Here is a 26,463-nt window from a genome sequence, read left to right on the forward strand (position 1 = left end):
TATGTGGAATGCAATTGAGATGAATTCAATTGTTGAATAAGCCAAAATCGTCAAAGATACTGCTATATTTTTTAAATATCAATGCGATGTTTGTCTTATATCATAGCGATATTTTTTAAATATAAAAAAATTATGAATGCGATACTTTTCTAATATAATTGCTATAGTTTTCTTACATAAAATTCATACGATGACACGTCACAATTCATGTCAAAAGAACCGCAAACATAATTCACAAACTTAGTTCATGGCCGGCTTAATGTTTGAGGATCAATATCACTAAAATTTCGTATCTGTAACAAAATTAACTCTTACACGATCTTATCATTTTAAAAATGTTGCTTGACCCTATTGATATTTGAAAGTGTTAACAACCTGTTCATTGTATTGTTTTCAATCACATGGTTTAACCGACTAATTCTGTTTGAAGTGATGATGCAATGGTGGAATTCAAATGCGGTTGTAAATAGACTACCAACCTATTAGATTCTAATATAGGTCCAGTGGCCGATCAATGCATTTGAATTGGGACATATGGTTGGACCCAACTCCCTTATCCTAGGTTTGGAACCCCCGTTTGAAAACGGCTGGATCAGCCCTTGAAGTCACACTGCTATAGCCTATCCACATGGGTAATATCGAAACAGACAAAAACTAGATATGTCAAAGCAACACGAATTGTCCCGTCTTAAAATGTTAAAAAATCTGCTATTTCAATAACAAATGTGGACACAAACATGATGGTAGTCTCACATGTAAAAAATCAGCTCAAATCTAGAGGCGTATAGAAAAAGAGTCAGTATAGCTGTGATTTTCAACAATTTTCGAAGTTGTTAACCCTTAATTTTGCCAAAATTAGCGTAGCAAAACAATTTTAAATTTCATCTGCAAATCATCATAGTTAGCTCATATACAAAAAAAAAGCAGTTCAATATCTGAAAGCATTTAGAAAAAAAGTCTGTATAACTGAGATTTTCAACAATTTATCAAAGTCCATAGCCCGTAATTTCGGCAAAAATTAGCCAAGCCGAACAAAACTTAAACTTGATCTGTTACTCATCATGGTTAACTCACATAACAAAAATCAGCCCAATATCTGAAGGCGTTTAAAAAAAAACTCCGTATAATGGTTTGTTACGGAATGACGGAATTTCGAAATTACGGAATTTCAGAATGACGGAATTTCGAAATTACGGAATGTGGTAGCACTCCACAGTTAGGTGTGTAGTTTCGCATTTTGGCCCCTGTGGATATTTCAAATATGACAGCTAGTGTGAAATAAAATTCATTTTTGAATAGCTGAGTAATGAAATAGCCTTTGTATTGGGTTTATTTGAACATCAAGATTATGTAATGCATGTAATATAGGCTGTTTTCTGTATGACAGTCCGTATTTGCATGCCCATACCATACATTGGTCCGGCAATTATTGTAATGTTTTTTTCCAACTTTTTATCGCACGAACTTTGTGATTAGATTTTACGAAAAAATGAGGCGATAGACACCCAATTTTTATTTGATTATTAGGAAGATCTATGTAAACAGTTTCTTAAAAGGTATCACTCAAAGGCATTGACATTCTAGTTTGATCCACATTTTGGGGGGGATATGTGACATGTTTACCCCCCTTTTTGCAATATTTTATTGTAAATAAATGCAGAATGTTGCCATGGATACACATAAAAGGAATCATTTTTCACCCTTTTAACTTTGGAAAATAAAATCTATGGAAGATACTGATTACATACATATGCACATGTACAACACAAACAGTAAGGTTAATGTATTAGAAGTCCAGGAATAGGAGATGATAAAACATTTTGTGGCTCATTTTTAATTTTATTTTCTAACTGTGGAGTGCTACCTTTCAGAATGACGGAATTTCGAAATTACGGATTTTCGGAATTACGGAATTTCGAACAAGGGTAAAGCTATATGGCACCGACAACTTCGTTGCGGACCATACATATCATTACTTTAAAAAAAATTCTTTCAAACAGTCCCATCCAATACAGCTTCAAATAACAATATATATTCAAATGGTAAAATAAATATTCCAGACAAATTAAAATGTACAAATGCTGATGTCCCGAACTTTGAAGTTACCAACTGAGTAGCCTCAGACTATAAGTTGAACAACTTCAGATACATCGAAAATCAAAAATCTTGTCAAATAGAAAATGTATTTATTATTAACATAGAAAAAATATTGAGAAGGAAAACAGTTCTTTTTTTATATCAAAGACTTTCCCTGTTGGTAAATCGATATCACTATGAATATAATCAGCTCGCCGCCTGGACGCTCTTTTACATCGCGATGCCCGTGAGGGCATTCCGTTGCTTTGATACCACAAAGATTTGACTTGCGTTTTTGACTAGTAATCGATCGTATAAATAACAATCCGTATCGCTTGTTATAAATTCATTTCTTCAATGATACTAAAAAAAAATGTTTAGAAAACAAATGAATAAGATGTAAATTTCTGGTGACGTTAGAAATGTGTATATATTTTTTCTATATTTATACATTAAGATCGTTCAGTGCTTTTTATTAAGTATTTTTATTGACGTAATCGTTCTTGTACCACCATAACTGTCGTCACCTTTAAAGCTTTAGAAGTGTGTTTTTTCATATTGCAATTAACAAAAGATTCAGCACCCAAATGACGTTTTGAAGGACACGAAAGCAGTTATTTATAAGGGGTTTATCTGATATAAGATTTAAAGATATATTAAGAAGATGGTGCGTGAGTTCGAATGAGAGAACTTTCCATCAAAGTAATAGTTTGTTTTAAGTAAATCATTATAGATCAAAGTAGGGCCTTAAACACGGAGCCTTGACTCTCAGCGAACACCACGCTATATAGGAACACAAAAAAAATACTAGTGTTAAACCACTCAAACAGGAAAACCAACAATCTAATTTGTATAAAAAAAAGGAGATTCAAAAATGCACAGGCCAAATTTTGTCGAATCAATCTGAACGAGGGCAGTATGATTCATCTTTGTCAAAAGTTAGTTTCATTGTTTTCATCAAAGAAAGTCTTCCATGCATGCGTTGCGAGCATATCTGATATATATATTATTTTGGTGCGTTCATTATAAATTTGCTAAATGTTATATATATGTGAATAATGATTTTGATACTTAGCTATTTGATTACGACATTGTTTATTAAACCCCATCGGTACTGGCATTTTCAAATTTTGAAAATTGTGGATTGAACCTAGTTAAATTGCGCTTAATCTGTCACGTGTATGACAGTATCATCAAATTCTGTCATATTTACAACGATGCATGATCAAAACAGACATAATAGGTAAAATTGTCAAAATATGGATACAGCAGTCAAATATTAATACTAATAATTACTAATATCGATATTAAAAAAACACCGCTATGATATTTTCAAAGTATCGCATTGATATTTTCAAAGTATCGCATTGATATTTTAAAAATTTATGTATATAAGAAAAACACAGCACTTCAAATTTTACACGGACATAAACTTTAGCTTCTAACTAACTTCTGAATGTATATTTAGACTCAATTGTTGTTTATATTTGAACAATAAGTTTTAAAGTTAGTATTTTCTTAATTTTTCGTTGCCGAAAACAACATTTTCCGCATGAAATGTCTGCATATTTACAATTGATATTAGACAATATCGCTCATTGATATAAGAAAAGTTTTTATCGATACGCTTCTTTCATAGACCGTTTTTACAGTTTTGAAATTGTCCGATAAACGTTTTCCTTAATTAAGGTAAGGTATTGTTTATGTTATAGATAATGCATATTTTAAGGTTTTTCTTGTCGTAGAACACACCGAGGGGTGTCAGGATTGATCAAATGAAAGACCGACCGGAGGGAGGTCTTTCTTTGAACAATCCTGACACCCCAAGGTGTGTTCTACGACAAGAAAAACCTTAAAATATGCATTATCTGACTTATATACCGTCAAAAAATAATAATTTTATAAAGATTTATAAAATTTAGTATCCTTTTTAACGACAACACTAAAGTGGGATATTCCTTTCTAATGCGTTCAGGTTTTAATACGCCCTGCGGATCATTTAAAATGAGAAATAAAACTCACTAAATAACTAAGATATAAACCTTTGAAAAAATGTTATCCATACACAATAAAAATATTACTGTAACTGCATGAAGTAAGACACAAATGTATTGTTACCATCCGATAACGGTGTATGACAAATACAAGACACATTGTAAGTTATTTATTGTATCACTTAGCTTATGGAAAAGGGGGAGGGTTATGGTTTTTTTTCTCGTTTTGTTATGTAATTACTATCGCGGAAAAGTTGTTATTTTTTTATCCATTTTACTTGAATCGAATGAAAAAATTCAGAAAGATTGTCTTTCGAATAGCAATACATTTTATTAAAAGATAATCAGGATAAAATTATAGACCCTCCGCACCCGACCCTTTCGTGAGTTACGTTAATGTTATTCAATAGAATATAAGATTATTTTATTAGTTGATCATTTGATAGAGTAAAAGGTATACATACATTTTAAAAACTTATGAACTGAGACGAAGACGAATATAAATTCATGTAGGTCACAGTTTGATTTCCTATTCAGTGTGTCTCGTTCTGAACATGCATGAAATATTTGCCACTGGACGTTAAGCAATCAACCTATTCAGTTTGACTCAATAAGATTTTCAAAATCTTACACACGAATATGTTAAATCTGGATTTATTTTATGAAATAGATATAGGAAGATGTGGTGTGAGTGCCAATGAGACAACTCTCCATCCAAATAACAATTTAAAAATTAAACCATTATAGGTTAAAGTACGGCCTTCAACACGGAGCCTTGGCTCACACCGAACAACAAGCTATAAAGGGCCCCAAAATTACTAGTGTAAAACCATTCAAACGGGAAAACCAACGGTCTAATCTATATAAACAAAACGAGAATTTTATGAAAGTCTACATTAAAATTCTTCTGACCTATATAATAATGTTTCTTTATTGTAGCGTTAAATCAACAAAACTTCACGTTATTTGTTTCTAAAATTAAATTGCGGGTCTACAATGACGGTTTCTTTTACATCTATCATCGGTTGAACTTTAGAAACTAAATTTCCAAATAGGCAACAAAAAACTATTAGACGAATAAAATTTTGAAGTAAATCATAGATTGCATGTTTATCAAGGAAAATAATAACCTTACACAGGTCATTATTTTATGCCTTGGAGCATATACCATTGAAACATGGTATCGTCCGGGTTGATTCTGAAAAAGAATGACCTGACGTTCTGAAAGAAAATAACTCCATATAGGTATATAAACGTGGTGGTATGTCAGTGAAAATTAGGGCGTTCATGTTAGAATTATTCGAAAATATACTGACTGACTTTAGAAACGCAACACTAGATTATATTTGTGTTATTTTTGAATGAATGTGTCAACGTCAAAAGCGATGACTGCCTGTAACAAACGCCAAAATGATTGTCAGAAAGGTCAACAAATTCTGTCTGACTTTTTTTGGGTTCTGTTTCACACCTTCTGATTTTGCATTTGTTCAACCCATTAATTGGTTTTGGCAATTATGCAGTTGGAACTTGAGGGCTGTTCAGGTTTTCCTTAAGTCAATTCTTTGTCAATGCAGTTCATGGGAAACATTTATGGCATGAATCTGTACTCAATGGCACTCGGCAATTTGGTTAGCAGTTGACGTTGCGGCCGTAAACATGATTGGCAAATGACGTTGCATTATCAAATTCTGTTGATGTTTCATTTTCACTACACATTGATCTGTTCATTGATGACAAGCAACAAATTTTGTCTACTTGTATCGTTGTCGGAAGGACAGTTGGACAGGTTCTGAAGTCATACGGTATGGTTGCAGCATATTTTTGTTTTCATGTTTGCAGTATTCTTAAGGGCTAATTCAGTTCTTTGTTTTTTTTTATTTCTCAGACTTGGCAAAATGGAAATGCAACATTTAAAAAAAATAATTAGTAAGGCAAAGGATTGAAAGAACTGTTTCACAAAGCAAAATAACCTGAAACAATCTTTCCTGGGACCAAAATTTCGCTTTAAGAAATTCGTGCGACTTCAAAAATTCGGTATGTTCAATAACTACATGTAAGTCAGATTTTGATTTTTTGTAAGGAGAAAGAAGCATGATAAGCATGAAAAGTAGTTGTAAGAGAATAAAAAAAGATTTGGTAAAAAAAATCAACAAAATGAGTGTTGCGTTTCTAAAGTCGTTCAGTATACTAGAGTAGGATTTTAAAACTCTTGGATAAGGTTGCAATTCTATAAATATACACAATGCAATTTCCCATAGGAACACCCGTTGACTCTAAAACTGTGCCACTTTTACTACGAAGTAAAAAAATTAAATGATTATTTCCAAGAACGGAGAGTTTTACCCTATATTTTAACAATTTTAACTATTTTGTTTGTTTTGTTCACGCATCGTTGTAAATATAATGAAACTTGATGCGACTGCCATACAAGTGAGAGGTTTAGTGCTATACAATCAGGTTCAATCCACCATTTTCAGGTCAGGAATATGACAGTTGTTGTCCATTCGTTTAAAAAAAAATGGGACGAACGATACCAGAGGGACAGTCAAACTCCTAAATCGAAAATAAACTGACTTTTATAATGAAAAAGACAGACAGACAGACAATAGTACACATGATACAACATAGAGAACCAAAGAATAAGCATCACAAACCCCACAAAAGACTAGGGGTGATCTCAGGTGCTCCGGAAGGGTTAGCAGATCCTGCTCCACATATGGCACCCTTGGTGTTGCTTATGTGATAAAAAATCCGGTAAATAGTATAATTCGGTAGGTCACATTCATGAAAGGGAAGGGGATTGTAGTTACGACGGAAGGAACATATCCGATATCATTTGTGAAACGGTTATTCTATAACGGTGAACCAACTCGTGATGGCGTCCGTAAAATTTACGAAGGGAGAATATCAACTTTACCATTTGGAACTCTTGATTTAATAGCTTCCATGTAAGCAGCAATCCTCTATCAAGAAAATCATGATAGGAAATGCAAGCACGGGAATATCGTTACAATTGGGAGATATATACCCCGTATGCAGGTGCTGCTGGAATGTTGCTACTTAGAAATGGAAAGTTCACAATTGGACAGCTGAAATCATCTCTTTTGCCGTAAAGTTTAGTTTTCAACCGACCCTCAATGTCGATTTCTAAATGTAAGTCAAGATATGAGGCCGACTAAACTACATCTGTAGTATCCTTTATCGATAGTTCGATGGGATAGATGAGTTCAACAAAGTCACAAAATTTTGCATTATTTAGTGAGAGAACATCATATATATAGCGGAAAGTAGAGTTAAAGGATATTGCTAACTTCTTGTCCTTCTTCATCAGAAGTTCCTGTATAAGGTTAGCCTCATAATAATAAAGAAACAAATCGGCAAGAAGAGGGGCACACTTTGTACCCATTGGAATGCTGACAGTCTGTTGAAAAACTTAAACTTGTGTAAAGTGTAGAAAAATCAAATGTTTAAATACTATTACACGATGAAAGAGAGTTAGATTGTATGTACTCTAAAAGATTTTGTGTGTGTGACCTTTTGTATTTGCCGTTTAGGAACTTTACGTTACGAAATTTCCTCGGGGTTCAGTATTTCTGTGATTTTACTTTTTTATATGGACTTTTTTCTTCTTCAAAGGTAAAAAAATATTCTTCAAGATTTATATTTTGTGAACTTGTACGAGTTTAAACTACCTTTTTCATCACTTTTGGGCCTCATAAGAATTAAAATTTCGGCGCTATCATATTTTTTTTTTATACTGGTAACATTCCCAAATTATGTCTCTATGAGATGAAACAAAGAAAACAGCTGTATTTACAAAGTGCAAGTCCGTACGTCGAGTTACGTTCGTATGTTGTTTTATTAGAGATTTCCAATGAAATGACTTTACTCAACATAACTGACCTAACTCAACGTATTTTGTCCTACTGCATTGAAGCATGACGGAGGGGAGCATACACTGTATACATGTTTTGCTCTTTGCTCTTTGAACACGCATTGTTGCTGGAATATGCCTTAAGTAAAAATCAACCCCAGCTTATTGTTTTAACTCTTTAAATATTTTGTCATTAAACTTTGAATGATTTTATTGACATATATACTATAATGAAACAAGTAAATTAGCAACTTGTAATCAAACACACCCATCATTTCTTGTCATTTCACTTGACCCATATTTTAGTTCTTCTCACATTATGAATTTTCAAAACTACCAAGACGACATTTAGCATACAAATATTAAAATGACGAAATCCGAAGCGAGAAGGTTGCCTTTTTATTATTTTAAAAAGATTTAACGTTTAAAGTAAATTCCAACACACCCGAATGTAAAAGCTGTACTCCCCCTTTTCGATTGTTAATTAAGTTTTAAAATATCATGTTTTCCACAATATCATGTTTAGCGTATAATTGTCTAAATTGTTTTTTGCATCGCTTCGCTCGTCAGTGTAAATTCAATTATCGAAAACTAAACCCTCATTCAAATATCTTGGATCCGGCCATAATCACGAACTGTATTGCTCGAAAAAAAGACCTGAAATGATTGTCGTTTGACTTTGATAAATACTTTTTGAAAACAACAATGTCTGAAAATAAGGCATCTCGCATGTGATTTAAAAGTTTAAGACCACAAACTGAATTAGATTTTTCCCGTGATTTAGTAGCTCACTAAATACATAAATGTGACACTGACGTGTAATCAAATGGACACATGGGCACTACATAAAATCTGCTATACAATTATGACCACTGATGGTCCTACAGATGCTTTGTACTTTTGACATGACAAAAGGTCTCGTTTTTCTAGACTGTCTATTATTTTTGTATTCTTAATTTGTGATATATACAAAAATCAAGGTGTAGTATGATTTTCAATGAGACAACTCTTAACAAGAAAACAAATGTCACAGAAATTTTAACAACTTTAGTCCAACGAAGGGGTTTCAACAATGAGCAAAGCCTATACAGCATAGTCAGCTATAAGAGGCTCCAAAATTACAAATGTAAAACAACAAAAACTAACAGCCAAATTAATGTTAAAAACAATTAACGAAAACACAACAAACGATAAGCACTGAATTAAAAGCTTATGACTTGGGACAGTCACATCCGTACTAGGACAATGGTGTAACTGTACGAAATCAATATTATAAACGGAATAATTATTCCTTATTTATTAGTTTTAGTTGATTGAAAGATAGTGTTCAGCATCTGTGGATACTATCATTTCGGTACATGGAGCTTATTTGGAAAAACTAGAAATCGCTAGCTGTTTTTATGCTTCGTTTCAGTCTAACGAGTCAATCCCTTTCTATCTGTTTTAATTGTGACCATGATCATTTGATAAACATACGTCTATGCATGCGTAAAATAAGTTCTCGACATAAACTGGCTAAAATATAAAATAAGAATTTAACCTCACGTTATACTTACGACGAAGAAGCCTCAAGCTATGTATAATACATGTACTTAAGACGAAGATTATGCCTCCAGCTATAGTACTTATGCTGATGATGATACTGGTGTATGTCTTATATCCAGCGACAAATATTACATATATATTGAGGATGATGAAAATTAATTATAATGATAAATACATATACCTTTTTAAACATGCCCGACATTTAAGAGTCTTATTTTCATATGCTAGCTAACAAATGAGCGTACCCATTATAAAGAAACACTTGTCTTTCTACGAGTAAACCAATACCTGCTCTTGCTCGTGAATGTATCATGCTTGGTGGAGAAGCCGAAAATACAGTCTTAAAGTCATTCGATCAGAGGGTCCAATAGAATAATTGAATTTGTATTTGAGGCTAGCCCGCTATCAGACACTCCCATATACAAGTATATAATAATGAATATAAAATGGTTTTTTTTTTGTCAGTCGTGTAACACCTTCACTGGTGATCCTGTCATTGGATCTGTCGCATAGTTGTCACTTTTATATATACATACCTCCAAACCGAGACAAAAATTGAAACTTAAAATTTTCGTTAACTCAATCAATATATCGTAGGCGATAGCTTTAGAATCTACTTCTAATTGAATAAATACGAGTAAAGAAAATTCCCGTAAAGACTGAAATGACATTATAGTTGTCTCAAAAATGTAACAACTATGTAAATTGACATTCTCATCCACTTTTAATTAGAAATACTTGGGGACAGGATATTTTTAGCCAATTACTATAATAGGTTGATAGTTTACTATCCACAGTGGTCAATGCAGGTTATTAGTCATCAACTGATAATCAAGTACACCTTCTAAATTACAATCTCTATAACAAATTGGTGTACACATTTATTTACACACATTATTATCAACTACAATTTTATCTTTTTAATGTTCGTTGACTTTCATTTGAAAGAAAAGTATATGTCAACTACTAAAATTTAAAGAAGTACATGACCTGTAATGGTTTTTTTTAAATAATTTTATTAACTTCCCGTTGACGTACGTTTTCCTTGTTGAAGTTGTTTTTAAAAGATTGTAAATTGAGGAGATTAAGTGCAGAAGAAGAGAACGTTTGAAATGATACTTAATAAAGTATGATGCAATCATAGTTTTCAACTTTAACTGAGACACGTTCTGATTAACATTTTTTCCCCCTGAAATTACGACAAAATCGATATAAATTAATACCCGCGGAAATTAAATTATATAAAACTTTAAAAATCGAAAAGAAGAATCTATCTGAAAACGAGAAACAAAATCAATACAAATATCAAATAATAGGTTCATTAAATTTTGCAATTATATCTGAAAAGCAAAGTCTTTGTCAAAACCATGAAAGACAACTTCAATGAATCGTATGATAGGTAAAGATACGTATATATACGTGGTCTTATGTCAGTGAGGTTTAGGCAGGAATCTCAATAATCACGTGATATATAAAAATCAAGATTTCTTTCGATTTTCATCATCTTAGAAATATTGATATTGATAAAATTCATTATGAATGGGTTTCATAGTTTAGGAATACTTAGTTAAAACTTGAGTAGCGCATTTAACAAAATTAATTGGTTAGCAATAACCGGTCCCGTTACGTGCGTACGTCGAGTTAGGTACGTATGTCATTTTATTGGAAATCTTTATTGGAAATCTTTACTTGTCATAATCATAATCCTATTCTCTTCTCCTTGAACGTGACATTACTCAATATATCTTTCACTGAGCTTGAACGTACATAGAAGCAACACTACGGGTGTTTTGGGTAGAACAGGATCTTCTTACCTTTCCGGAGCATATGCGATAATCCTGTATGGTGTTTGTGTTGCGCAGACTTTAGTTTTCTAATCGTTTATCATTTTATTATATAGCGTTAAAAGTTGTGAAAGACGTATATGAATTTTGAATTTGGTGTCCTTCGCTAGTCTTTTGAATTTTATCTAATCCTATACAGTTTTATTGGAATCTCTCTCTGACAAAAAACAAGAATACTACATTTCTATCATGATTTCCTTGATAGAGGGTTGCTGCTCACAAGAAAGTTATCAAAACAGTAGTTCCAAATGATGAAGTTGAAACCATTCCTTCGTAAAGTTAACGGACGCCATCACGAGCTGATTGACCGTTATGGAATAACCGTTTCAAAGATGATGTCGGATATATCCCTTATGTCGTCACTAAAATACCCTTCCATTTTCACTAATGTGACCTACCGAACTAGACTATTTATCGGATTTGTAATAACATATGCACGACGGGTGTCACATGTGGAGTAGGATCTTCCTTCCCTTCCGGAGCACCTGCAGTTTTGGATAAAATGGCACAGAAATTAACAACTTAGGTCACCGTACAGACTTCAACATAGAGCAAAGCCCATACAGCATAGTCAGATATAAAAGGCCCCGAAATTACACAATGTAAACCAATTCAAACGAGAAAACTAACGGCCTTATTTATGTACCAAAAATGAACGAAAACAAATATGTAACACATTATCAAACATGTGTACTATTGTCTGTCTGTTTGTCTTTATATTTTTTTATCCATGGCGTTGTCAGATAATGTTCAGTCTTTGAGTTTGACTGTCCCTCTGGTTTCATTCGCCCCTCTTTTACAAAACAAAAGTAGTATAGCATCTAAAATGTTAGACAACATGTTTTTTGTTTGATTTAGATACTCGTGTTTATAAGTGCATAAAAATTAGAAATGAAGCAGAACGTTTACAGTATTTCTAAACGAAGAATGAAATAAAAAGGATGACAAAATAGTGTAAAATAATAACAAAAAGATAAAACAGTCATTCCGGAAACAATAATTGTTTAATAAAAAAAAGTACACTTCCTATTTGTAAATCTATTTTCTTTTCTATGACAAATTAACATAACTAAACCTCACCCTAAAAGTCATCTTACAAATGAAATGTTAAAGTACAAAGAGTTGTCGAGTACAGATAATTCCATCCCTTAACATTTGCCAGACACCCCTGAGGACAGATTCATAGTTTTTACATCTGTTGAAAATGCATTCCATCCCCTCAAAAATGATCGATTTATTAGTTTTATTAGAATCACTATATATTAAATGGTGATACAGAGCTGCGTGTTTCTTTGAAATTATCCTTTAATTAGGGATTGTAATGCAAGGATATGATTGAAGAACTATGATGACAGCACGTCATCTCTATAAATGATCGATTTATTAGTTTTATTTGTCTGATCTTACGATTTTAAAAGCAACGTTCACTATTTGCCAGCTCATTCTATTGGCTAGAATGTTGCTCCTATTTTTGACTTTGTTTGATATTTAATATTTTTATTGTCCCAATAGTGTTCTACCTTATTAAAAACAAAAGATTGAAGTATCCCCCCAAAAATAATCGATTTATTAGTTTTATTTGTCTGATCTTTCACGATTTTAAAAGCAACGTTCACTATTTGCCAGCTCAGATCACCAGATTTTAGCTCAGAATTGTGAAATGGTTAATTTTGCACAATATAAATATATAAGTGAATTAACGTATTTCAATGTTAATCGTCTATTGGCTAGAATGTTGCTCCTATTTTTGACTTTGTTTGATATTTAATATTTTTATTGTCCAAATAGTGTTCTCCCCTATTAAAAACAAAAGATTGAAGTATCTAATTTGACTTTACAAAATACTGCTATATACCATCACTCCAAGTAAGGAAAGGCATCACTATATATTAAATGGTGATACAGAGCTGCGTGTTTCTTTGAAATTATCCTTTAATTAGGGATTGTAATACAAGGATATGATTGAAGAACTATGATGACAGCACGTCATCTCTATAAAGGACTTTAGATACTAGGCACCTGTGACCAAGGGAAATGACTTGTATTGTACTTCCGACGATTTTCCAGAATGAAAGATATACTAAACACCAATGCAAGTATACTAATTTTGTTGATGTATTAACCAATAACCAACAGCTTTGACGTATTCATTTACGGTTATAAAGTTTTAAACACGTAGGTGTTATAATAGACTTATAAAGAAGAGAAAAATATTTTACTTAGATAAATATATACAAAACGACGATTAACAATTAGTAAACTAACCAGTTTACATCTGTATGTGATTTTGCAAAATTGTCATCGCATTTTCGATTTATCTGAGTTGCTATACTATCATAATTGAATAATGAATACTACTATCAACATATCTAGATACGTTATCAAATATTTTGGAAAATATGAATTCATTCAGGAATCTCCTGGCTTTGCAATTACATCTATAGCATTACAAACAATTGCGTCCCTTGTAGGGACATTCGGGAATGCTCTAATTTTGATTATTACAGCCAGATCGAAGGGAAAGATGAGTGTACAGTCCATATTCATCATCAACATAGCTATATCAGACATGTACGTAACTATGGTAGCAGATCCTATGAGCGTTGTTGGTAAGTAACAAACTCTTTTCTTACTATATGATTCTTTTATTGGCTTAAAGAATACATATTTGTATCTGAACTTTGCCGAACGGTCATCGCTTTTGTCAATTTATCAGAGTGTCTATACTTATTGATATTAAATTATAATTGTCTAGATACGAAATGAAGTATTTTATAGAATATGTATACAAACAAGTTATGCTGATTTATCTTATTGTTTGTTAACAAAAATAACAACATAATTCTTAAAGATTTACTGAATTAGTTATCGTTACGTTTATTGAAAAGAAAATGCATATACAGTTCAAGAGTGGAATAGGAGTTATATTCGAAGGGTTTGATTGAGAGGGTACTTTAGTGTATGGCAATCATGTTTGCTGGAATTATACTCACATTGTATAAAGTTTAATTTTTGTTTGATTCTTATTTTTTCGTTTAGCATATGAAGTTACACTTAGTTCTATATATAATAATGAAGGACGCGATATGCAACACAACTTTGAATTGCAAGTACAATGAGAGATTGAAGGAAAATTGGGATTACAGTATGTGGTCTAAAAAAATAATTTTCAAGGTGTCAAGTTTGTTTCGAATAAGAACATATTATAAATAGGGTTTTACTTTTGAAATCATATGTATACGATTTTGTTTGTTTCAAACGTACATTCATGCAATCTACCGACACTTATTGGCAATCTCGTCGAAAAGAATAATTTAAAATGAAGTTGCTTGTGTTAAAATGACATTTTTTTCTGTTCATATTTTGATTGTATTAAGCCAGTAACCTTGTGATAATATCTGCAGTATAATTATATAAAGCAACATATCACATAAAGAAACTGAAAGAATTATCTAATGTTTCACTTGAATTAATTACCAAACTCCGTAAATCTTTACGGAGTTTGGTAATTAATTGTTATTCATTACAAAAAGTTAAGATTTGAAAAAGCACTCAATAACAAAGTAAGAAAATAAATTATAACTTTAAAAAAAAAGTAGATCATGTATATCGTGTTCAATTCAGACAGATATTATTTTTAATTGGCTGCAGGTCATTTTCTGTTATAAGTTTCCGATTTATGAATGAACAGCAGAAAAAAACCCATAAAAAGAGTGAGAAGCTCCGCCCACCAGAATCATGTTTTAGCATTTCTGGTGCAGAAGAGTCACAGGAAAAACATAGTTGACATTATAAAATAATGTATTTAATAAAAATATACAACAATTAATTATTATCATATACAATTATTTCAATAGATATTCAAAGAGCTATCAACTGTGAAATTAAGTACATTTGCTTAACCTCAATAAATTTCAAAGAAATCAGTGAAATCTATATCATGCTTATATTTTTACTCATACTAAGTTCTGACGTTATATTAATAATCCAACATTTGTTATCATACAACTTTCAAATGGTATAACATAATGTAAAAATTTGGTTGGTGGTTAGATAAAATAGTACTATGTCAAACCTACAATATTTATTATAAATAAGGAAAAATATGAATAAACAGTTGAATTAATGCTTATAGATGTTTATTAAAATGAAATACTCATAGATTTGACTCAAGTTATCTTATTGGATTTAAAACCATGTAAAACATTTATCCAAATCATAAGATAATTTTCAGGGCATGGACTCGACAAAATGTAGCTGCGTTTCGTGTGAATGATTGTCTCCAAGCCATCTAAATTATCCGGAGGTCATGTAGTCGATACAAACATTATCATAGATACAAATAGAAAGCAAAATTCAAGCAATTGGATTTTCCTAGGTCTGTTTAATTTCATATTACAGATTTACCTTTGTTACATGAATTTTGGAAATATATAATTATGCTTCAACAAATAAACATTTCATTTAATTCTTTTTTCAGGTAAAATTGAAGGCCGGCCATTCTTCATGAAGTATCCAATTCTGTGCGATATAATCGGGAAAATGTGTACAGTTTCATGTATCGTGTCTTTGGGGTCCATCACATTGCTCAGTTTCAACAGATATATATTAATCTGTCACAACTCACATTACGAGAAAATATTTACTCGGCGTTCATGTATTATAATGTGCCTATCACTGTATGTCGTTGGTATGATCATGGTTTTGTTAAATTACGCCGGAATTGGCGGACATGGTTTTGATGACAAAAGTTTGGAATGTATTTGGGACAGAATGGCAACATACAGTTACACCGTTGTATTTTCAGTTTGTCTTGTGTGGATTCCGTTGATAGTTGTAGGAATCTCTTACTTAAAATTGTTTTTATTTGTCCGACATACAAGAAAACAGATCACAAGTAGAGGAAACGCACCAGTCATTGACAATAAATCACTGCGCCTCGCAAAAACAATATTTATTGTGTATGCGGTATTTTCAATTTGTTGGATACCTTTCGCCATATTGCTTGTGGCCGATTCAAATGATACATTTTCCCATGAAGTACATCTTTGTATCACAGTTTTTGCCCATTTTCATCCATCGATTAATTTCTTTATTTATTATTTTTCAAATGAAAAATTTAAAAAGGATTTCCATAAAATGTTTCAGATTGGCAACAATGAAGTAGAACATCAGCCTAATGGCCAAGTTTCTCTATCTTTTGTAACAAGGGTCAATGAGAAATCATCTTCATCAAATTGTTAAATAAAACCTTACACAAAAGAAAACTTCAAAGGAACAACCAGTTTTTTGACTGATTGTTTTACATCTTACTGTGAGGCGAAGGGTAATTGTTTCAATTTCTTATACCAATATATATACTAGGAGTTCAGGATACCAATAGGTCCTTTAATCCATAAATTTTAGTATTTTCATTTGAATTGTCTTGTCCTCGGCAAAAATTACCTAAGCTGTATATGGTACAATTTTTTGGAAATACTAAACTCCGAGGAAAATTAAAAAAAGGAAAGTCCCTTTTCAAATGACGAAATCAACAACTCAAACACCAATACACGAATGGAGAACAACTGTCATATTTCTGACTTGGTACAGACATTTTCAACCAGTTCAACGAAACATTTATATGGGTGCCGTATACGGTGCAGGAAATGCTTACCCTTCCGGAGCACCTGTTTTCACTCCCGGTTTTTAGTGGCGTTCATGTTTTTCTTATTTCTTATTTATTACTGTTGATGTGAATGTCCTTTGGTTTTATGAGTCTTTGTTTACTCTTTGGTTTTTATTGTTATTGTCTTATAATATGACATATCAGTTATGAGTTTGATTTTTATGACAATTAATCATAAAATAAAAAAGAATCACCGCGCTTGAGTACATTATTAGTTTCATGATCTTACCGTTTGAGTAAGAGGAATGAATGACTATTTTTCAAACTGGAAAACAGTTAGCAACTTATTGCTTATTTAGTATACAATTGGAATTGTACGAAGTATAAAAAACGATGAATTTCATTGAATTATAAACTTGTAAAAATGATCAAAGTCAGCCGTGATATAATATTCACTAGCAGATCGATTTTGCATTGAAACAATCATTTTGATCTAATCAGTTCTTGAAAGACTTAAAAATCAGTTATAAAGTAAGGTTCAATCGATGACACTGCTGGTGGAGATTTATTTCTCCGAGGGTATCAGTAGCCCAGTAGTAAGCACTTCTGTGTTGACTTGAGTTATCATTGATATGTGCATACATGATTAAAAATTAACTGTTGACAAAACTTTGAATTTTTGAAAAACTAAGACTTTTCTACCTCAGGAATAGATTACCTTAGATGTATTTGGCAAAATATTAGGAATTTTTGGTCCTCAATGCTCTTCAACTTTGTACTCTATTTGGCCTTTTAAACATATTTTGATTCGAGCGTCACTAGTGAGTCTTTCTTTTTAGACGAAACGCACGTCTGGCGTAAATATAAAAATTTGACCCTGGTATCTTTTATGAGTTTATTAGTTTATTTTTGGTCTCATTCACTGCAACAAATTCAGCACCAAATGGGATTTGTTCAGTCTGTATTTACTTGATCATTTGTAAAGTACTACCGAAGGGGCCTGTGTGAACTATCTCTAATCCCCCACGTAGCAGATGTATTCGATGCATATCTAAACAGTTTTCCTACGGAGGTCGGTGGTTCTTTCAGTTCCTTCACTAAAAGATCTGGCAATCCCAAAATAGAAAGTATTGCTGGAAAAATGAGGGAAATGGAAGAGGCTTTGGATACTTATCAATAAATACTGATGAGATACGGTTTATTTCGAACAGGCAAAATTTGAAATATTATTGTAAGTGATATTAAGTTTTACTACATGTTTTACATTTAACATTTTTATACTACTTTTGTCTTTATTTAGATCAACCATATATAGATTTATGAATATTTGTAGAAACATAACATATTTGTGATGATTGTAGGAAATACAATTCAAACTTCAATAATAAAATGTATTCGATGGACCAAATATCATCACTTTTGTTATGTTATACCTTGCTGATGAAATCTCAAGTACAAATGTCTTTCAAATATTTGAGTCATATTTTGTTTATCATACTTTTTATAATATTTTGGTGTGTTCTTATATCCTTTATTTATTGCAAATTTACTGTATTCAGCCCCATATATCTATATTAAATTGATAATATACAATTATGAGCAGAGCAGAGCAATACCATATTAGATAACAATAATAAATATGGTAGACAAAATTACTTTAACACTATGACCGAACTTGAAACTCTTGAATCGACTTCAGAGTTTCAAATGTATCATGCAGATACACCACGGTTGCTTTTCGGAATAACTCTAAGGTAGGCCCTGATCAAGAGTAAAACTATGAAAACAGCTGATAAGATTGACGTCTAGCAAGGGTTACTAGATTTTAACCCTTGCTCGGTGAGGATTAGATCCAATGAGTATTAGGCATCACATCCGGTAAATATTTGCTTGCATAAATTTCTGCTATATACGTAAGTTCAAAATTGAACCAAAATGTTTCCTTTAAGATTATTATACGGTCTAGTATTGTTATATTTCATTTAACCAGTGTCAGAGTATGATATACCATCTCTGATTTGAAATGTATTCACTTTAACTGTAAACAATACATTGATAATTAGTTTAGAACTAGTGCATTTAGTATAATTCGACTGCGTATTTCTGCATCTTTACAACACTTCGAATCTAATCTTTGTTACAATTTACCCACATTGAGCATTATACATTGTATATGAACATAACATAGGCACTTTATAATAACTTACAATAACTTAAACCTAGCTATAACTGTATTTTGGAAAATAGTGCAACATGGGAACTTATACACGGTGGGTATGGTTGTCCTGCGAGAGAACGTACTGTACTGGTGATTTGGTCCTGACGGGTGCTGGTGGGTCCTGATTCTGTGCTGGTGGGTTTGTTTACATTGTATCAGAACGGCAATAAAACGACTGTTTTGTTGCTTTATTTTTCTCTGATGTGTCACAAGTACCATGCAAAGTATATTACAACAATATTATATTGCAAAAGTCGTGCAAGTTCGTCAAACGGAATTGTCCTGACGCTGTGCTGGTGATAAGAAAAACGGTCCTGGTTCTGTGCTCCTATGTCCTGGTTCTGTGCTTTTATATTTTAGTTAAAAGTGGCATATATTCAAGATCATTGATGCTGTACTGTTATTGACTAATTAGCTGTTGTCTGCTTTCTTGAAATTGACATTGTTGTGAATCTGTTTACTGTTATTATGAGAGAAAAAATACCCCTATTTTTTTATTTATTTTTTTAAATTAACTGTAATCTTATTTATTGGCCTGTTAATGGAACCCTTCTTGCCCCCTTTTAAGATAAGAAAATATGTTTACTATTTTCGGGAAAACGATCATTTTGCAAGATCACCAAAATACGTTGTAGTTATACAAGACTTATATAAAGAAGATGATGTGGTATGTTTGTTGTCAATAGACAAATTTCCATAAGAAACCAAAGGAAGTATGTGTTAACAACCATACGTCATCGTACGACCTTCAACAATAACCCATAAAATAAAAATGTAAAAGGTTTTACATGAAAATGGAGAGCAAAAATATAGAACAAAGGACTTTCTGAGCGTTTGAATCATGTCTTTAGCAGCTTAAAACACATTTGTTAGTGCACAATTGAGTGCTGACTTTAAGAATGACAATAGTATTGCGGGTTTGTTTGTTCGGTGTTATTTGGGGGGGGGGGGTAGGGGTGGGGGAGGGATGGGGATAAGTTAGAGCGAGGTTACAGTGAAAGCTTGGAATAGTTTCCCGTAAGATTTAAAAGTTGTATCGTAAAAGAAAAATGTATCTTATAGCTGTTAAGAATCACTTGCTGTTAGATTTTTCCAACATATTTTTTTTTGTCTAAACGGTTATCAGGTATTTCTTTTTTTTTTTTCGAAAGTTCGATAGACAACTAAAAAAAATCACTATTTTATGAAAGGGCAGGCTAGAATATGTCAGAGAATGAAGACGAGATGACCTAGAGAACACTAACAAAATTAAGATTTCTTAGCTTTTCATTTCAAAATAAAAAGTTTTGATAAAGAATTACGGGGAGGAAGTGAACAATGTGTTCTTCTTTTCTATATTTAAATATTTTTCATGAATAAAAATAAAATGCGCCTTGATTATAATTGAAAATGAGTAAATGGAAAAAATACCCAACTAAAATACACTTTTATTTTAATATTGGAAATATCACTAAGCTTTTAAGTTTTGTGTGTCAAATTCACCATCTCTGTAGTAATGACTCATTACAAAGATATTTCACTTCATTCATTTTTTTTTCTGCATTTTTTTATATTGTGAATTCATAGAATTATTATATTATAATGTAGCCTTAATTTATATTTAAAAAAAATGAATCTAAAGCCAGATATATCAAACATTTTTGTTTCCATCTATCCGTTTTCAGGACTTTAACAATCAACAATAACCCGCCTGGAAAATGCATACTCGGCTGTCTGAAATCGACCATTTTTAGACACCACAGGCTCCTAAAAAAACAAGCCGGGGTGGGGGTTCAAAAATGCAAATTAAGTACTTATATCAATATTTTATCTTTTCGTGTACGCTTTCGTGGCCTGTCAATTCCGAAATGTGCAAACTGCAATAGTATCAAAACAGCACTGACAATGAATAATAGAGATATAAAATTTGTACATATATCAAGGGGAAACTTCTTGCAAAGCATTATTATTTATAGTTCATTATTGTATTTAGTAGAAAAAGAGAATTTAATGAAAATAAAATCACTATTTTTGTAGAGAATTCACAGACCTTTGTACAGAGATTTTTGTTATGTTTAGCATGGGATCAACACAATGGTTCATTACCGAGTAAATAAAATCAAAATGTCTATCTACCTTGCACATTTTAGAAAATTCAGATCAGATACTGAAACTGGGTCCAGCAACATTTATGACCAATTTAAGATTGTGACCCTCACAGTTTCCATTCACCACAAATATTCTCGTTTTAAATACAAAAATACGTGTTACAGCCTTTTGTTTATCTATTAATATATGTATACGGATAAAGTTATGAAAGACAGCAGGGTCATCAGGGTGAGGAGTCCATGTCATCTGAAATAAATGCTGAGCATAGATCTAGAAAGCGGCAGATAATCATGACATTAAAAATAGTCTCTTCTTTTCGACTTTTTTCGAACAAATCGACACATAAAATGAATTATATAGTATTGTTGAATTTTTAACTTATTTTAGATACTATATATTGTTATCTGATATTGGACGAAAGATATTGCCCTTTTATGTTATTATGTAATACAAGTTCAGATCATTTGAAAACACATATTAAACAGCCAAATGGATACACAAGAGCTAAAATAGGAGTTATAGATCCTGTTGGCAACAATTATCTGGCTAACTTTATTGATTTTGTAACATTGGTTTCAAATATGACCAACTTCTTATCCAAAATCACCAGCACCGTATCAGGACCCACCAGCACAATGACAGGACCCACCAGCACAGTATCAGGACATGAATAAATTGAGAAAATGCTAAATTTTAATTAATTGCAATGTTTTTTCACAAAATTGTTTTGTCGTGTGGATTGCGGTATAGAAAGCGGACTCAATGAGCATTTTTGTTTTATTTTTTCAGTTCGAGATTTTCTGAAAATGAGCATTTTTGTGTTACGCTTACTGAAACAGTTTAGAGGGTCAAATTTTTAATGGTTTATATATGAACCCATAAGAAACGAAATTGAAAAATCTCAACTGTTTTCTTCCATTTTTTATAAGTGAAAACGTCAAAAATCATCATTTTCGTCTTTGTTTACATTTTTTCATTGATCACCAGCACCCGTCAGGACCGAATCACCAGCACAGTACGTTCTCTCGCAGGACAACCATACCCACCGTGTTATATAGTTCTACAGTTTCACGAGGTTAAGTTTAAATACAAGAGTAGGTGTTTGTCTACTAATATCCCTAGAATAGTTGAGTGATGTTATAATGTCTACGTGTAATGATATATTAGTGTCAGTCTTAGATTGTAACACGGATTTGTTTTTCCACATTCGATTTATGAATTTCGAACAGCGATATACTACTGTTGACTTTATTCATAGTTTACAAAAGCTCATTTAATATTAGTCGCAATCAGCAAGGACGTTGCTTCGTGGTTAATATATCTTTATACATGTTTTCATATCTATGCAATTGATTTGCGCAGTTATATTATCAGAATGCAGATTTTTAACAACGACAAATTTAGTTCTTTAATACGAAAATATCTTTTTTGCGGTCGAGGTACATGCTTCTTTAGCATGGCATATTTGTTGTCATTTTTTAATTGGTAACCTAGATTTGCCTTGATCAATTTATAATAATTGAACTAAGTTTTCAACTTTTGTTATAAAAAAAATACTAACAATAATTCATTTTGACTGTAACGTAAAGATACATAGATACCAGGATTAAGTTTGACTATAACATAATCTTGTTGTCATGAATAGAATGATAAAAAGATAAGCTTTTTATTCTGTACATCTCTTCCTTTAAAATAACAATATGATAGAAAAAAGTTCTTAACATGTTTATCCCAAGTATTTTTTAATTTGCGTTAATTCAAAACAGTGATCGATTACATACGTAAACATTAGATTTACTAAAATTATTTATTTAAATAGAAAATCAATAGAGAACCAAGTTATAGCACAGCTTTCTTCCAGATTTCATCTGGAAAAAGAATTAAATTTTGATTTGATTATTAAAAAAACCTCAATTACGATAGAGTTTGCTTCGTGGTTAATCTATCTTTATACATGTTTTCATATCTATACAATTGGTATAAATAGTTGTATTATCAAAATGCAGATTTGTTAACAACGACAAAATTAGTTCTTTAATAAGAAAATATTGTTTTGCGGTCGAGGTACACGCATCTTGAGCATGGCATATTTGTTGTCATGTTTTAATTTGTCACTTTGATTTGCATTGATTGATTTATAATAATTGATCTTAAGTTATCAACTATTGATATAAAAAAATACTTCGATTTTAATAATCATTTATTTTGACTGTAACGTTTCAGTATATAAATTTTGATTATAAAATTAAGAATGGAAATGAGGAATGTGCCAAAGACACCACAACCCGACCACAGAGAAAATATAGTTCAATCAACCAAAGGAATTTTTAAAAGTTTTTTTGGTCAACAATTCTCAATACGATTTGGTACAGAAAAATAAACACATCATAGCTACCAGGACTAAATTTTGTACATGCATATACAAAACATGAACATTTCTAAGTTTGACGATAACATAATCTTGTAGTCATGAAATATAATGATAAAAAGATAAGCTTTATAGTCTGCACATCTCTCCTTTTAAAATGCAATATGATAGGAAAAAATTCCTAACATGTTTAGCCCGAGTATTTTCAATTTACGTTCAATTCAAAGAAGTACATAAAAGTAGCGATAATATCATACATGTCGAAGATCAAACAAGATGTCGATATCGACTAACAAGTACATCGTGACAAAACACATTGTCGATATCGAATCGATATAGACGAATGATGATAGCATGAAAATACATAATGTCGATATCGTCGATATCGACAATAACAACATGATATCGAATCGATATCGAAAATTTCTGAATAAATGAATTAATGAACAAACAAGACGTCGATATCGTCGATGTCGACAACAGCGATAAGATATCGACTCAATATCGAAATAGAACATTTTAAACCTCTCCCCGATGATATATGGTATATAGATAAACATTAAAGGAGAATAAAAATATTAAAAGAAGTGTTGACGACCCGGAACTATCTAAGAAGAATGGCAAAAAGAGAACAAAATACAAACCCGGTAACAAATAAGACATACAAGGACAAACAACAGCATTTGACATTGAAACTAATAACAAATGAAAACCGAAGACCCCGAAGTAATTGGGCGACCTAACCATAAATTCTTATTGCGTTAACATCTTTGCATGGGTGAATGTCAAGTTAAGATATTATACATGCTTTCTTAAATGTAATGCCAACATAGACAAAAATCGTATGTAAACTGGATTTAAAAAGAAAATTTACGCATTTACTCCAACCGGAGACAACAAAGACAGAGGTTTCAGGCCGTTGTTCAAGTGACGGCATGTTTTCAATACCGATTCAATATAGTCGATATCGACGGTATCGACAAACAAGACAGAGGTTAAATGCCGTTTTTCTAGTTATGGAATGTTTGTCGATGTCGATTTGATATTGTTGAGATCGTCAATATCGACAACCAAGACGAAGTTTTCAAGCCTTTGTTCAAGTTATGGAATGTTTGTCGATATCGACAACAAGTACAGAGGTTTTAGGCCGTTGTTCAAGTTATGGGATGTTTGTCGATATTGATTCGATATCGTCGATATCGACAACAAAAAGAGAGGATTCAGGCCATGTTGACATAACAACATACATACGAAAAATTGTGATCGATATCGACACAACATCGTGTCTTGGACATACCTCGAAAATATACGTAAACCATTTAATTTACTAAAAATTAATAATGTAAATACAAAATCAGTATTTGTAGAGGAGAATCAAGTTATATCACGGCATTCTTCCGGATTTCATCCAAAGTGTAATCGTTCAACAGAACACCATTTTTATAAACCGGAACAAGAATGTCCTGAAAAAACAACATATGGTAAAAGTGACATATTTCTTTGCACACAGTTTTGGTTTAAGAAGAAAACCGACTTGGTTAAACAAAAATAATACCATTACAAACACAATTTAAGTTTGATTATTTTGTCATGGTTGGAAAATACATGAAATAACACCATTATAAACTCAATCCCAATTTCATATTCTGGTACATGTCTATAGATAAAACAAATATATTTTTTATAGATATTAACATAAACGTCACAAAAAAATTACTCTTTGTGCCGTTAGTACATTCATGCGAAGTGCAGTTTATACTTTGTTTATGGTATCCTGTTGTACTGATGGAAATTCATTGTAAGTGTCTGTTGTCATTCTGTGGTTTAAATGATGTTATGCACTATTATACTGTATATATATTTAGGTATTATCTGTGCGTAATGGTCTTGAGTTTATTTGTACTGTATTTCTGTCACGTAATGTTGTCATTTTATTCATATTACTAATATTACCATATAAGCGAGAGGTTTGGCTACCCATAAAACCATGTTCAATCCACCATTGTTTTAAATGTCGTGTACCAAGTTCAGATGATGGCAGTTGTATCTCCGTTTCTATGCATGCTAGTGTTTTTTTAAGTTCAGTGTTTCTTTAGTAACATTGTTTTCCTCTTATAGTTGATGTATTTCCCATTTGTTTTTGTTTAAAAGATGATACATATAAAAAATGATATAAATGAAATAGCTGACTTTTACATGCATAAAGAAAACGAAAATGAAATAACTGCAATATTAGGCAAGATCATGTAAGACCAATCAATATAAAACAAAAGCACTAAAGACAAACCAAATCTTTTAAGACTCGTCAATACTGACAAATAATTACCGAAAATACAAAATCAATACCGAAAACGCTAAGACTAATACAATATCCAACAGAATCTACAAAAGAAACTTAATACATGATTTTCGGAAGCAAAAAAAAAAACGGTCACTCGCGGTTAAGTAATAAAAAAAGTAAAATCACAAAAATACCGAACTTCGATGAAAATTCAAAACAGAAAGTATCTTTTTGATTGTGACACAGTGATAACTGCTGTACTCATATTTTGACTTTTTTTTACCTATTATGTCTGTTTTGATCACGCATCGTTGTACACCTAATGAAATTTGATGCGACTGTCAAACAATTGAGAGGTTAAGCGCTATAAAACCAGGTTTAATCCACCATTTTCTACATTTCAAAATGCCCGTACTAAGTCAGGAATATGGCAGTTGTTTTTCGTTCGTTTGATGTGTCTTTTATTTGATTTTGACATTTGATTGGGGACTTTCCGTTTTGATTTTCCCTTGGAGTTCAGTATTTTTGTGTTTTACTTATTTTTAATCAAAAATGCAAAATCAAAAC

General features: G+C 31.8%; 2 protein-coding genes across 4 annotated transcripts in view; one reads left to right on the forward strand and one right to left on the reverse strand.

The window, feature by feature from the left end:
• Nucleotides 1–13,229: 13,229 nt before the first annotated feature.
• On the forward strand, nucleotides 13,230–16,619 carry LOC134714772 (melatonin receptor type 1B-A-like). Its single transcript, XM_063576322.1, has 2 exons — nucleotides 13,230–13,942; nucleotides 15,814–16,619. The coding sequence occupies exons 1-2, from the start codon at nucleotides 13,681–13,683 to the stop codon at nucleotides 16,575–16,577; spliced, it is 1,026 nt and encodes a 341-aa protein (XP_063432392.1). The 5' UTR covers nucleotides 13,230–13,680; the 3' UTR covers nucleotides 16,578–16,619.
• Nucleotides 16,620–22,303: 5,684 nt separating this feature from the next.
• Nucleotides 22,304–26,463, reverse strand: part of LOC134714777 (nicotinamide phosphoribosyltransferase-like) — a 28,333-nt gene continuing 24,173 nt past the window's right edge. For all 3 annotated transcript variants that reach the window (XM_063576343.1, XM_063576334.1, XM_063576350.1), the window contains one exon: nucleotides 22,304–25,078. In XM_063576343.1, the coding sequence (XP_063432413.1) occupies nucleotides 24,995–25,078 (84 nt within the window). In that variant the 3' untranslated portion in view covers nucleotides 22,304–24,994. The remainder of the gene's footprint in view (nucleotides 25,079–26,463) is intronic.

This window comes from Mytilus trossulus, chromosome 1 (assembly GCF_036588685.1).
Source record: "Mytilus trossulus isolate FHL-02 chromosome 1, PNRI_Mtr1.1.1.hap1, whole genome shotgun sequence".
NCBI lineage: Eukaryota > Metazoa > Mollusca > Bivalvia > Mytilida > Mytilidae > Mytilus > Mytilus trossulus.